General features: G+C 34.5%; 3 protein-coding genes across 4 annotated transcripts; 2 read left to right on the forward strand and 1 right to left on the reverse strand.

Moving 5' to 3' along the window:
- Nucleotides 1–48: 48 nt before the first annotated feature.
- On the forward strand, nt 49–3,502 carry eco (Establishment of cohesion). The gene is made up of 7 exons (XM_012362151.2): nt 49–139; nt 216–327; nt 609–2,337; nt 2,515–2,737; nt 2,828–3,001; nt 3,075–3,280; nt 3,365–3,502. The coding sequence occupies exons 3-7, from the start codon at nt 635–637 to the stop codon at nt 3,486–3,488; spliced, it is 2,430 nt and encodes an 809-aa protein (XP_012217574.1). The 5' UTR covers nt 49–139; nt 216–327; nt 609–634; the 3' UTR covers nt 3,489–3,502.
- A 524-nt stretch (nt 3,503–4,026) lies between these two features.
- Nucleotides 4,027–8,836, reverse strand: LOC105669280 (probable ATP-dependent RNA helicase DDX43). Its single transcript, XM_012362154.2, has 11 exons — nt 8,615–8,836; nt 7,429–7,962; nt 7,081–7,317; nt 6,780–6,998; nt 6,544–6,670; nt 6,299–6,464; nt 5,949–6,191; nt 5,713–5,860; nt 5,115–5,356; nt 4,875–5,037; nt 4,027–4,795 (listed from the first exon to the last, which is right to left on the reverse strand). The coding sequence occupies exons 2-11, from the start codon at nt 7,921–7,923 to the stop codon at nt 4,643–4,645; spliced, it is 2,193 nt and encodes a 730-aa protein (XP_012217577.1). The 5' UTR covers nt 7,924–7,962; nt 8,615–8,836; the 3' UTR covers nt 4,027–4,642.
- Nucleotides 8,837–9,999: 1,163 nt separating this feature from the next.
- On the forward strand, nt 10,000–12,332 carry LOC105669282 (uncharacterized). 2 transcript variants are annotated; one of them, XM_012362157.2, is made up of 5 exons: nt 10,000–10,172; nt 10,700–10,864; nt 11,318–11,503; nt 11,590–11,883; nt 12,088–12,332. In XM_012362157.2, exons 1-5 carry the CDS (start codon nt 10,106–10,108, stop codon nt 12,189–12,191), a joined length of 816 nt encoding a protein of 271 aa, XP_012217580.2. In that variant the 5' UTR covers nt 10,000–10,105; the 3' UTR covers nt 12,192–12,332. The 2 variants fall into 2 exon arrangements, with proteins under 2 accessions (XP_012217580.2, XP_012217581.1); XM_012362158.2 differs by having other exon boundaries at nt 10,010–10,172; nt 11,590–11,954.
- Nucleotides 12,333–13,491: the final 1,159 nt, after the last annotated feature.

Genomic DNA, 13,491 nt, shown 5'->3' on the forward strand with positions numbered 1-13,491 from the left:
CATATAATGGTAAAGTAATTTATAAAAATATAATTTTAGTTTTCAATCTCAACGATTGATGCAAAAATTTTACACAGCGCATGCGTGAAATCTTGGCGCGCATAACAACACACTGCCGTTGCGACAAAAGCATCAAAAAGTATTCAGTTTTCTTGCACTTTCCCGCCGTGCCTTTCTTTAGATATAAGTATATATAAAAAACTTTTTGATTTCAGGCATTGAAGGAAAATATATATGTATAACGAGTGCACATTAAGCGTTACTTTATCAACCGTTAAAAATCTTTAACGCACCGGGCAGAATCTATAAATTTGCCGCTCGATTCAGGTTAGTTTATGTATTATTGCGATAATTTTTTCATGTATATATATATATATATACATACATAAAATCTCTTTTACATATTTGTATGATTAATTATCTTAATCTTATAAATGGAAAACATATGTTACAAAAATTATTGACATGAGTGTTGCTTTAAATATTCTGTGTTTTGAGATTGTCAGTCATAAAATTAATCTTCTATAATAGTTGAAGCCAGTCCAAGTTTAATTTAATTATTTTTAATATCTTGACATTACCTGTTTTAATTCATGGATTTCTTTCAGGTTATTATTTAAAAAAATTATTCAACATGTCAATGGATAGTGGACAAGGAAGTCTTTACACTCCACGACGAGCTCAAAAGTGCCTTTTTGCTTCATCTAACAGTAATTCTTACAAGAAAAGCATAGTTCAAGATTTAAATAGGAGCAGAGATGAAGCATTCTCAGGTGACGAATCAGATTTGGGACCTATGTCACCCTTGGCTCTTACTGATCGAAGTCCAAGCAGTGACAGTTCTTCAGGCAGAGAATTTGTTTCTCCCTTTGCAACACCTGAAAAATTATGTCGCTCAAATAGCATGCCTATGACTTGGGATCGTTTAACATCAAGACGCTGCATAGAAGAGCGTATATCACCTTTTAGCTCACTCAAAAAGATTACTAAAGCTGCTAGATACTCACCAAAATACAAATCATTTAATAGCAATTTGTTGAGATCATTGCCATCTTCTCCAAGTAAAGTGACAGAACCATCAACGCCACAGCGGTTGAAGATGAATTCAACAGCAGACGAAATAGTGCCTGAGACACCGCCACGAAGCTTTGCTACTGAGCTTCAAAATCAAACCATCATGGAGACACCTCGGAAGAGCTACAGCCCCAGGCAAATAACACCCTTGAAATCTATAACTAAGACAGCACCATTGCCGAAGCTGCATAGACGGAAATCTTTTAGTACATTTGAAACGAACCAAACTTCCTCACCTGAGATAAAGGAAAATGTATTGAAAAGACGTGCTCCTCATGATCAGATAACAAATCCGGCGAAATTATTTAAAGCAGATGATACTTTTGCACCCAGAGCTAGAGCAGCACTATTTCAGGACAGTAAGAACGAATCTAGCAACTCGAAAGCCTTTTCATTGAGTACAAAAACGTTTTACAGTAGCAGCTCGAGGACCGAACGACCTTTCGCTTTCGGCAGTTTTAGAAATAACGACGTTAAAAAAAGACGAAGTTTACCTCCACAAAGCAGCAGACGTTCGATAAGAAAGAAGCAGAGACTTGGTAAGATGAATGCCGGCGTGTTCCACGGAATCAAAAAGCGCAGGCCTAAAATAAATCCAGAGACATTGAAGAAAGAAGGGCAAAATGCTGCACCTTCAAACAAAAATCCATCTATCGAAGTAGTTCAGCCGATAAATATGATCGCGGAAAGAGCTTCCACGCCAGAAGTCGATGAGAATAAACAATTTTTCAAAACGATCAAACCAAGTCGCGCTACAGTGACATTAAATAATAAAATTAAATTGAAGGTTGCGGATGGTAAACTCGTATTGAAGCAGAAACGCATTTCTTCCACGACAAATGCGCGTAAACAAAGGCCGAGAGCGGTGGACATCTCTTTGGACGCGACTGACCTGACCGTGGACGAACCGGAGGTTGAAGCTACACTGGAGAAAGACAAAATTGTTAATAATCTCTTGAAAATATTGGAGGACGACTGGGCGGATGATTATGATACGATGGGAACATTGGACATGTTCCGAACCAAGGTTTCTCCGTTAAAGCCAGTGGCAATAATCCCGACAGACGAGATTATGTCTCCAGCTACTGAACTCAGTAACATGACTTCAACGATGAACATCAAGGATGTTGTTTCGCTAACGAACATTGAAAGTCTTTCGCTTGACAACACGAACAGCAATAATGAAACTGCAAAGACCGGCGAGAAAGAAAAATATTTTCCATTATTTGCGAAAGGATATTCTGCACCTGATAACATCTTCGAGTACTTTTGCTTATACTATAAATTTTGAACTTTATTTATGTTTCTGCATAGCATTCTATTCTACATTATTTTTATATTAACTTTTTAATATAGAATGTTTTTGTAAAACAATATTCTAAGCTATGTGGAAACATTGCAGATCTTATATCTGTTAACATATTTATATTTCTCTTTCAGAGAAACGAATAATGCGAAGTCCAGTAAAGCAAAAAGAAATACACAATGGCAGCTATCCGCGAAAGGTGGTGGTGCGGAAGATCAGTATCAACTAGATGCTGGTCAGAAACGTTTTGGTGCCACTCAGTGTCCAGAATGCAACATTATATACCAATTGGGCGATCCTGAGGATGAAAACGCTCATTTGAACTATCACAACAGTATACGGACTTTAAAATTTCAGGTAAGCTGCATCCATGTCCCTAAAATCGAAATTTTATTATAAAGATATATGATAATAATATATAAATATTTTATATATACAATACTTTAGGGATGGAAGAACGAGCGTGTTATAATGGAAGATCCTTTCACGTCCAGCCGAATAATTTTAATCGAACCACATGACCCCAAGCAACATTGGAAAAAAGTGTCCGAGATTTTGACGGTTGTGGACAGAGATTTGGGATTGGCGGACATGAATACGTTAGATTATAAAGGCAAAAAGGTAAATATATGCGTAAATTGAACATTTTGTCGTATCAATTCGGCAAAAAATCACAAAAAATATTTTCTGCAAGGTCTTCTTGTACATACGCGAGAAAAGCGTCCTCGGAATATTGATGACGGAACCCATCAAAACGGCATATCGCATGATTCCCGAATTAATTGAGCTGAATTGTTGTACCGCTGAGAGTACTCCTACGAAATGTGGCATAAACGTTATCTGGACTACGATGAGCCATCGCAGACAGGGTATAGCCACTAAGCTTCTTGATACCTTAAGGTGAGCCACTATTGTTAAAATAGTACAATACTTTATCAAATAGAGTTAATACGACAATAAAAGATCTTTGTTTTCGCATTTCAGAACCGAATACTTCTACGGCTACGTGATGTCGTTGGACGACATAGCATTCTCGATACCAACTCCAAGCGGCAAAATTTTCGCCGAGAAGTACACCAAAACGCAAAACTATAAAGTTTACAATTAAATGAATTTTACTTAGGTCTATTTCTTTCTTCAAGCTTCTCCCCAAACGTTTGTGTTTTTGTTAGCAAAATACCGGTGTACTTATTGCATTACACATTTTTTATTCTATTACATTTTCCCTTGAAGTTATAACTTCTTGTAAAAGTTTTACTATAAGTTTGATATTTTTTTAATTTATATATTAATACAATATTCATATTTTTTTAATTCTTTGTTGATATAGCATTTTATTGAATCATTTCAAATCTGACGAGTTTCTTTTGATGTTAGTACGGTATAAATTTAGGCTATAGATATACCGATGCAGATCATTTTGAGATTAAAAAAGAGAAAGTTAAGAGGCAGTTAAAAAAAAAAAAGTAAAAAGTTGCAAGTTAATAATATGCGATATGAATATGTTTAATTCGTCGTATTTTTCATTCACTAAGATTACATAAATAATATATATATATTTAACAGGGAGGTTTTTATATATTAATTAAGAAATATGTTATATTTTAAATTATCTGTATTTTGGACAAGAAAAATGAGTCAACTAATCTGAATGAAAATAGTTTATTAACCAAACTCAAATGTCTTAAATTTTATAACATAAATGTCTTTTATATTCGCATGTCTAAATGCTGAAACACATGGCATTCATGCAAAAAAAAGTACAAAAATATGTTATACAGGATCATATTTCGCCAATGATAACTATAACAATTTTAAACTATTAATATATTTTATCGTTGTTTTAATTGCACAGCAAGCACATTTAAAAATTTATATTACGATAAATTATTTAAATTATCTCAAATTGTATAATTAGTTTTGGCACTTATAAAAAAGAAAATAAAAATAATTGTTCCCCGAGATTACTTTTCTTAAAATCTCACAATAGAATCTCTATATTTTACAATTTTTACTTCTTGCGCTGTTCTTTCATCGCTTCACATCAAAAGCAGATATGAAATGACGAAAGAGTAAGACAAGATGTGGCAAAATAGAGAAACCAAAAAAGTTCAAAGTTCCACTGTAGAAATATCACAATGGTTTCATATTAATAATCCTGTATATAAAATTAAGTTAAATAAAACTTTTAATCATTTGATATATATTTAAACACATAAATCCGAGGCGAAAGTAAGTCTTGTATCATTAATCCGGTGGATCTTAAAACCACTGATTATCACGATGTCTATTTTTGTTACCGTATCTACTTCTGTCGCCAGTACCATATCTGCTTCTACCATCACCCTCGGATTTCCTTTTAGTTTTAAATGCCTCATACCTTTCAGACATTTTATATAATTCTTCAGGTACTTCCTGAAACAACAAGACACCAATTAAATTTTATTCGTAGGAAATTTCCAATAAGCCAAAAGCTTAATGTCCATCTACTGACTTGACTAGCCTCTTCGAGTATACGAATAAGTTGCTTAGCATGATGCCAGTCACTCCTCGTCATCAGAGTGATACTTTCGCCCGTTTTACCGGCGCGTCCGGTACGCCCAACTCTGTGAACGTATTCCTCTATATCCCGCGGGAAGTCAAAGTTAAACACGTGTCTGAAATAAAAGGCAAAAAATTGCTATATATTATTGTATCTTAAGTGATACAGCGCATCTTGTACAATGAAACTTACGTAATATCTTCAATGTCGATTCCTCGACTGGCCACATCGGTCGCAAGAAGAATTTGCACCTCTCCAGTCTTCAAATCTTCTAACGCTTGTTCCCTGTCCGCTTGCTCTCTGTCGCCGTGAATACTTTGGCAGTCAATGTTCGTTAAAGCTAGTTCGCTAGAGACATCGTCCACTCTGGCTTTCTTACCAAAAAATACTATCACCTTATCCTGAGGTCCCATTTCTCGAAAGAACTGATACATCTACAATACATTTTTTTTTTAAATATACAATGTGTCTGAAATAGTTAACAATTAATTCCGCAATGACATGTTTATAAATGTAATAATTTTAAAAAAAGCGTTTCAACTTATTTTTCGGGAAACTGTTTAAAAAAAAGATTAACTGGTAACTTTAAAAAAAGACATCTTTAGGATGTCCTAAAAAATTGTCTTTTTTAGAGCATCTTAATTTTAAAAAATATTTAAAAAGTTACTTAAAAAAATTATTAAAATAATCTTATTACCATCTCCCTCAAATGTTAAAAGCTAGAAGGAAAGAATTGAATTACTGGACTTGTAAGGATAAGCTTGGCAATACATTTCAAAGTGATACTAACCATGTCTAACTTTTCAGATTCATCAATCATAACAATCCTCTGCGTTACAGAGTGGACAGCTGCTAAATCAAGTGATCCAACGAATACTTGAATCGGATTTTTCATGTACGATTTTGCTAAATATCTTACGCCTTCAGGCCACGTAGCGCTAACAGGATAGAAAACAAATATTTTAACATCTTTCGCAATCACACTTTTTTTGAAAAGACATTATTAAAGACATGGCTTGTGCGTACCTTGTCATAACAGTTTGTCTGTCTGGCCGCACACCCAGTAAGCTCTTACGAATTTGTGGTTCGAAACCCATGTCTAACATACGATCCGCTTCGTCGAGTATGAGATATGTCACAGCTGATACATCTAATATTTTCGCTTGCACCAAATCATTTAACCTTCCAGGAGTCGCAATTACTATCTGCACGCCTTTAGTGACAACGTCGATCTGCGCTTTGCGATTTCCACCACCATACACGCAAACCCTTAAATATTTTTCGATTGTATTGCAAAGGTAATCGTTGTACGCAAAAAATTATATTTTAAATGTAGAAAAATAGTATGTAAATGTGATAAAGACAAATAGACTTACGCTTTAATACCGTGATAAGAATACTTTCCCACTTCCTTTTCAATTTGCAATGCCAATTCTCTCGTTGGTGCCATAACGAGAACGTTTGGTCCAGTACGCTCTTCGCGTGGAGTTACTTGGCCATCGATGTGAATCAAAGCAGGCAGTAAAAAAGCGAGAGTTTTTCCTAAAATAATGATTATCTTATAATTCGTAAAATTATAGTTGCTATATACATAATTATATCTAGATAGAAATAACCGAACCTGTGCCGGTTTGCGCTATTCCAATAAGATCCTGACCACTCAGTAGAATAGGCCATGCCTGACACTGTATGGGACTAGGCTTTTCAAATCCTTGCTTCTGTATTTCCTTAAGAATATCCGGGTAGTGCTGTATCATAAATAAAATATTAATCTCTATATGAATACATATTCTCTATATGATAAAATATTAATCTCTATTAAAATAATAGTAAGCTCATATTTGATTTATACATTACTTGAAAAGCTTGTTCAAAAGTTTCAACAGGATTTAGTATTTTTAATTCGTTATCAGAGCCTTCTTCTTTCTCGAAAATATGTCTAACTTCTATGTTATTATTACTTGTCCTGATGTCAGCTACTTTCTTTTCAGACATTTTGGCAACAACTGGATCTTCTATGTAAAAATTCTTTTTGATAGGAGGCAAAGATGCCCATTTTTGCTTCTGACGTTCCTCCTGCAAAAAAAAATGATTAATATATTTATATATGTTTTGTAAAATAATTGGTTTATCATTCATGATTATCTGTACAACATACATATTCTGCATTAGCCTTGGCCCAGTCAAAAGTTGACCAATCAATATCATCTTGTTTCTGCTCAGGCTCAGGCTCAGGCTCAGACTTTTCTGTATTTTGTACAGTTCTGACATTTCGATGTGAATAATTTTGATCAGTTAATAACTCTTCTATTAAGCCCTTAGCTCGTTGTTGTGCATCATCTGTACCGATCAGCGTTACAGCAGTCTGTCCATTATCAGAAGATTGTCTGTCAATCTAGATGAAAATAAAAATAAAACATGAAATATTAAATAATATTTAATTAAGCTGAGTTATTAAGCTGACAGAGACAACATCTTATAGCATGTAATTTCCTTCATTATTTACATTAATCTTAGCATTGCTCTCATCTTGCAAAGCTTTAATTTTACTGCCACCTTTTCCAATAAGTTTTCCAATTTTGTCGCTATCAATATGTATGACAAGCCCATTTGTATTGTTTGAGTTGCTGTTGGTGTTCCTCCTATATGAACTGTTGCTGTAGGTTCTTGAACTCGACTCATTCCACTCATCGTCGACTGATCTATTGGTACTTCTGTTATGTGAACTATTGCCATAGTTTGGTGTACTTGATTCCTTCCACTCATCATCAAATGATCTATTGCCACTTCTGTTATATGAACTGTTGCCATAGTTTGGTGTACTTGACTCCTTCCAATCATCTTCGGATGATCTATTGGTATTCCTCCTAGATGAGCTGTTGTTGTAGTTTGACGTATGTGGCTCCTTCCAGTTATCTTCGGATGATCTATTATATCTCTGAGAATGATTGTTTCTATCCATTCTGCTTCCTCTCCTGTCACTTTGCCATTTGCCACTCATTATTGAAAATAACAAGGACCTTTGCGCTCAAAATATGTTCTGAAATATGTAAATAATACATGGATAATATAAAATTTCAAAAAATTATATTGTGTCTTATGGATAATATAAAATTTCAAAAAATTATATTGTGTCTATTTCAGTTGTTCTTTTAGAAAATATGATTGAATTTGCTGCAAATTCTATTTTACGAACAAAATGGATCAAAAGACAAGAGTAAAGAATTGCCTTGATTTTGTATCCTTTATCTCTGTCTTTTTTATCTTTAAACTTTATATTTAATTAAATTAATTTTAATATTTAGTTGAAACAAAATAGGGGATCTTGTATTTTATATGCAAAGTCTGTTTTAGGCTATTTGGAATCAATTTTCATGATAATGTTGTAAAAACTCTTGTAGGAATTAGAATTTAATTTATAATGATAAACATTGACAAGATTGATAATAAACTGTGTTTTATAAAATCACACTTCACAAGATTTTCTATGGATGTTATATTATTTAAACCAATATATGTAGTGTTTCATAAAACCCATGCCTTATCACTACGTATTCCATTACATTCACATTCAGCTGACGATGAAAAAATATATTTCTATTGTGTGAGCAACGCAAATAATTTCCTACGAAATAACTCATAAACAATTTCTAAACACTTATTCTATTAGCAGTGCATATAATATATTTTACCTGATTACACTGGCAATAATAATCGAAAACAACTATTTCTGTTATTAATAATTACTTCATACACGTAAACCACATAGAAGAGAACAGCGTCTGATAGCGTCGGCTTGTTCAACGATAAATGGTGGTTGAATGGTGGAGATAATAATATAACGCATCCACATGTTCCGGCTATCCCCATGCATAAATACATGTCCTGCAGGACAGCCAATAAGTCTCCCGGAAATAAAGGCATGTGAGGAAACGATTGGCTTATTCCTGCATGTACAAACCACCACGTGATGAATGCAGTAATTATGCGGGAGATATATAATTTTTTAAATAAATATACAATATTAAGTTAATTTTTAGAAATCAGGTTTCTAAATTCCAATCTGTCAGATAATCTATATTACGGAAACTGTTTTGTATACATTGTCCATTTTTTTATATAATAGCGACGCACGCGCAATCAGTCCATCAATCACATTGGACGCTGATTTTAATTAAACCGCGTTTTAATTTTCTGCTTTTTTTCTTTTGATCTCTTTGTAGGCTGCGGAAAAGTGTCATTCTTATTCAATTATTTTATTGCGTTCTGTGATGTTTCATAAATAATACTTTCGTTAAACACTTGACGTCATGTATAAAAAGAACCTAAAAAGAGCCAAAAAAATTAAGTATACGTTTGGCTTCTAATTAGATTTTACATTAATGTATCATATTTTTAGATTTTAAATATTTATTTTGCATGTTTAATTAAGCAACAAATGTCCTTAATATGTCACTGTGTTAAATTATTAAAAAAATTAATCTTGATTTTATTATACGATGATTTAGTTTTGATTTAGTTTTTGATTTCTCGCATATAAATACATTGTTAAGAACTATGCATAGCAACAATCTTTTGTGATTGTTTCAAACAATAATCAGAAATCAAACGGTTATTTAATGTAGAATACAAATGCTAAAATTATCGATTTAAGACATGATCATATCATACTGAAAGCCTTGACGCACTTTTAATTATTTATTTATGCATAAATTTTTTTACACATTTAATGATATATATTTTTAATCTTATAATGATATCTTTTATTATCAATTTGTTTTAGATTTTATTTTATATCTTTTCATTTTAAAACATTTAAATATTATTGCATAAATTGTAACATTATTATATGTACTTTATAGGATTCAATTGAATGGAGGACGTTCCTTGGAGTTAAATAAAAAGAAAAAGACGCGCTACAAAGGAGTTTGCACAGAGATTACATGCCTTTAAAGGAATATTTGCGGAAATATGTTTCTCTTGGCTAAAGAACTAATTTTATTGGAATTTATTTCCACAGGATAACAGAATGTAATGTTGATTGTGCCGTCAGTCAGAGCATGTGTCGGACACGGTAGGCGGACACATAACGCTGCGCAGAATCATATCGGCTATGGTGTAGCTTGAAAGTTAGTCGAGCCGTATTTAATTGTGCATCAGTGTGAAAAGGGACCTTGGAAAGAATGTTGTCGATAGCACGTACGGTCTCGCCCTTAATAATCATTCTTTTAATATTCGAGTGTTATTTGGGTGAGTACAGTAATACTAAACAAAATTTACCCCCCGCATGACCTCCGAATTTACCCTCGGATGATCTCCGAAATCGGAGTTCAACCGAGAATCGCAAAAATTTATCTGTGTCAGATTCAGGCCTATTGTGACATGGAGACCACAATATTTTCTAGTACAATTAACAATCCTTATGTTTCTTAATAATTTTATGATATATATTAAGTTCTATCTGGCTTTTGAGCACAGCACTTTTATTATTCCCTTTTCCTCATTTTTAGCAAGATTTTTCGAGGACATACCTTTATTTCATATTGAAGAGCGAGATTTCAGTTCCTTAAATTTTAATTCCAAGAATCGATTAAAAAATTAAGTGATAAAGTAAAAAACATTTCTCTTAAACTCACTTTTATGCATATAACAGTTAAACGATTAATAATGTTTAATGATTTTCTAGAACTCGTTAGACACGTCGTCAAGGAATATTGTGACTTCCATTGATCCCGATAAAACTTTAATTATATTTAAGATTAAAAAATCTTTTGTAGGAGCCCGTGGTACCTCGATAAAATCCTTGAACGTGCCACTTGTGGTGCGCAACGGCACCGGACCGGTGGATCTGATCTGCATCTACGAAATTAACGAAGACGAGAACGGACTTGTAATCAAATGGTTTCATGAGGCGTATCAGATCTATCAGTGGATTCCGCCAAGTAATTTACATATTTACCGCCCACGATTCTGTTATAATTTAACAATGCGCAATTACGTAAACGTATCATGTTCCTGCATCTGCGCGTTATTAAATTTACGTGTCAGTGACTTCGCTACATCAGAACTGTCACAAGATATCACAAAGTACTAGAAAATCACACGAATGTCGCGATCTTGAGAAAAGAAATGTCAACTAAGAAAGTTAATGCACAAGGCCTTTTCTTTCTTTTTCTCCATAATAATAAGTAAATGTTAAAAATTCAGATTATAGATTTCTATTCGACTTGCTTGCGTCACACCTGTCTATTAATAATCTTTACTAAAGAAAATTCGTGGCTTACTCGTACAATTTTTCTGTCATAAATAGTAATTAACAAGCACTTTTAAAAATAAACAATATATTAGTTTAAATGCAATGCGTCGCGATAAAAAAAATGTACCCATGTCACCAGTGCCACCACAAGAGATCGGAATCATCGAAGGCTTCGCGGAATATCCGGCTGAAAATCTGATGGATCCGTATTCGCGTTCTGTGATTCGATTGAGGACCGTCACGACTGACATGACGGGAGAATATACGTGCGCGATCGGCACGTACCAGGACGAAGCAAGAAACTCGTCGAAGATGATTGTCTATGGTAAGTTTATGAAAAGATTCACTCTGAAAATTAATCCAAATTAAATCTTCAAATTGGATTATTTACTTGCTCTTTATACCTTCAAGTACCAGAAAGCGACATGACGGTGCGCACTTACCCCTTCAACAAGACGCATGTAAATTTCACATGCGTGGTCACGGGTGTGCGACCGCAGCCATCCCTGAAGCTTTACATCGAAGGGATCGAGAGCAACGGTCGCGGGAGCGATCAGGAGTTTTTAACGGATTGGTATAAGGACAGTCCGCGAACGTCGCTGGACGTTATCGTCGAGGACACGCTGGACCCCGCGGTCGTCGAATGCGAAATGTCGATTCCGGAAACGAAGTACAAGCGCCGAGAACGGATCGTCTACTACCCCAGTTCGAATCGTTCCAATGTGACAGACGATTGATGTAGATCCCATGATATCAAGAACTTGACAAAATTTATGGTATCTGCTGAGAATTAATCGAATGTGTAAAATGTGCTTAAACTTTCGGAAATTCAAGCGAACCGTTTTTTTTTTCCATTCCTCATCGGTGACGAAGCATCGATTAAATGTACATTTCTTCCGTATGTTTCAGCACAATTACTGCCCTATCGCACGAATGTTTCGCAAGGGATGCACTGCGCGATGTTGCTTGTCAATATCCTTTACTTTACCGTTCTCAAATTGATACTCACGTAAGATTAAAATAGTTCAATCACAAATTGCACTAACTCTAGTAAAATAGCAAGTATTTAATGTACTCTAATTTTAGACTTTAACTAATTATTAACTTTTAGCGCTGAAAAATGAAATAAAAGCACACTTCAATTAATTCTTGAATTAATCTATTTAATTTACTTTCTCATTTTCCAAAAGGTGTATATATAGATTAGTGTCATTCGCGGAGTGGTTTTAATTGTCCAATAATTTTAATAATTAGCATTTAGCGACTTAGTTCCGAACACGTTTTGCATATTGCTATATCGAAACTACAAGGCAGTTGCGTGCGTCGGAGATGGGGGTGGAAAAGGTAATCTTGGATGGTGGGGATGATATCCAGAAGCAGTGCCCCTCAAGATTATCATTCGCTTCCCGACGCTCGCCTGTAGAGGGTACGTAACCACTTGTAATCTCTAGCATGTCTCGATAATTCATATCAATCGGAGATCTTTATAGCATTTTATCTATCTCGTGATGATAAAATAAGCATATAATTTCATTATATATAATTATCAAAATTATTTTTAATTTTTTATAACATTACTTCTAACTTAAACCAGCGGCACACGGTACGTTTTTGCTTACTGGATTGATTGCGAGCTAGTAAATTACTAAAAATACTGTATGCTATATGGTGCATTTCTAGTATTTTACTAGCTCGCAATCAATCCAGTAAGCAAAAACGTACCGTGTGCCGCTGGCTTTAATTGAACAATATGTAGATTGAAAATTTATATTAGAAGTTTAATGATAATGTAACAATTATTCTTACTAGGTGCGCAACTAAGTTTCCGGGTTTTTTTTATCAATGCAAAATGGAAAATTTCAAGAGAAATACAAAAAACGGTTTATTCAAAATATCGTCCCTCGCTAGCTACACATTTTTGCCATCTCTCTGGCAATACATGAATACCGCGACGATAAAACGACGCGTCTTTGAATCGAAACCATTCATCCAACCAATTCTGCACTTCTTCGAAATTGGCCAAGTGTAGCCCAGCCAAGCCATGCGCCATCGACCGGAACAAGTGATAATCGGAAGGGGCCAGGTCTGGTGAATACAGCGGGTGCGGTAGCAGATCCCATTTCAGCGTTTTGATGGTGTCCTGGACGATGGAAGTGCGATGGCACGGAGCGTTGTCGTGCTGCAATATTACTCGTTCGTGTCTCGTGTCCCATTCTGGCCGTTTTTCGAGCAATGCATGGTTCAAATTTATCAGTTGTTGTTGTCTTGTGTTTGCGTATCATTTTCATCCAATAACGCTTGCAGATCGGCGTC

Source organism: Linepithema humile, chromosome 3 (genome assembly GCF_040581485.1).
Source record: "Linepithema humile isolate Giens D197 chromosome 3, Lhum_UNIL_v1.0, whole genome shotgun sequence".
NCBI lineage: Eukaryota > Metazoa > Arthropoda > Insecta > Hymenoptera > Formicidae > Linepithema > Linepithema humile.

Coding starts and splice junctions, on each gene's coding strand:
- LOC105669282 (XM_012362157.2), top strand. CDS start 10,106: ATGTTGTCGATAGCACGTACGGTCTCGCCCTTAATAATCATTCTTTTA. Junction 10,865..11,317: donor CTATCAGTGGATTCCGCCAA/GTAATTTACATA, acceptor CCATGTCACCAG/TGCCACCACAAGAGATCGGA. Junction 11,504..11,589: donor GTCGAAGATGATTGTCTATG/GTAAGTTTATGA, acceptor TATACCTTCAAG/TACCAGAAAGCGACATGACG.
- LOC105669280 (XM_012362154.2), bottom strand. CDS start 7,923: ATGAGTGGCAAATGGCAAAGTGACAGGAGAGGAAGCAGAATGGATAGA. Junction 5,357..5,712: donor AATCTGAAAAGTTAGACATG/GTTAGTATCACT, acceptor AATGTATTGTAG/ATGTATCAGTTCTTTCGAGA. Junction 4,796..4,874: donor TACTCGAAGAGGCTAGTCAA/GTCAGTAGATGG, acceptor TTGTTGTTTCAG/GAAGTACCTGAAGAATTATA.
- eco (XM_012362151.2), top strand. CDS start 635: ATGTCAATGGATAGTGGACAAGGAAGTCTTTACACTCCACGACGAGCT. Junction 2,338..2,514: donor GCACCTGATAACATCTTCGA/GTACTTTTGCTT, acceptor TTTCTCTTTCAG/AGAAACGAATAATGCGAAGT. Junction 3,281..3,364: donor AAGCTTCTTGATACCTTAAG/GTGAGCCACTAT, acceptor TTCGCATTTCAG/AACCGAATACTTCTACGGCT.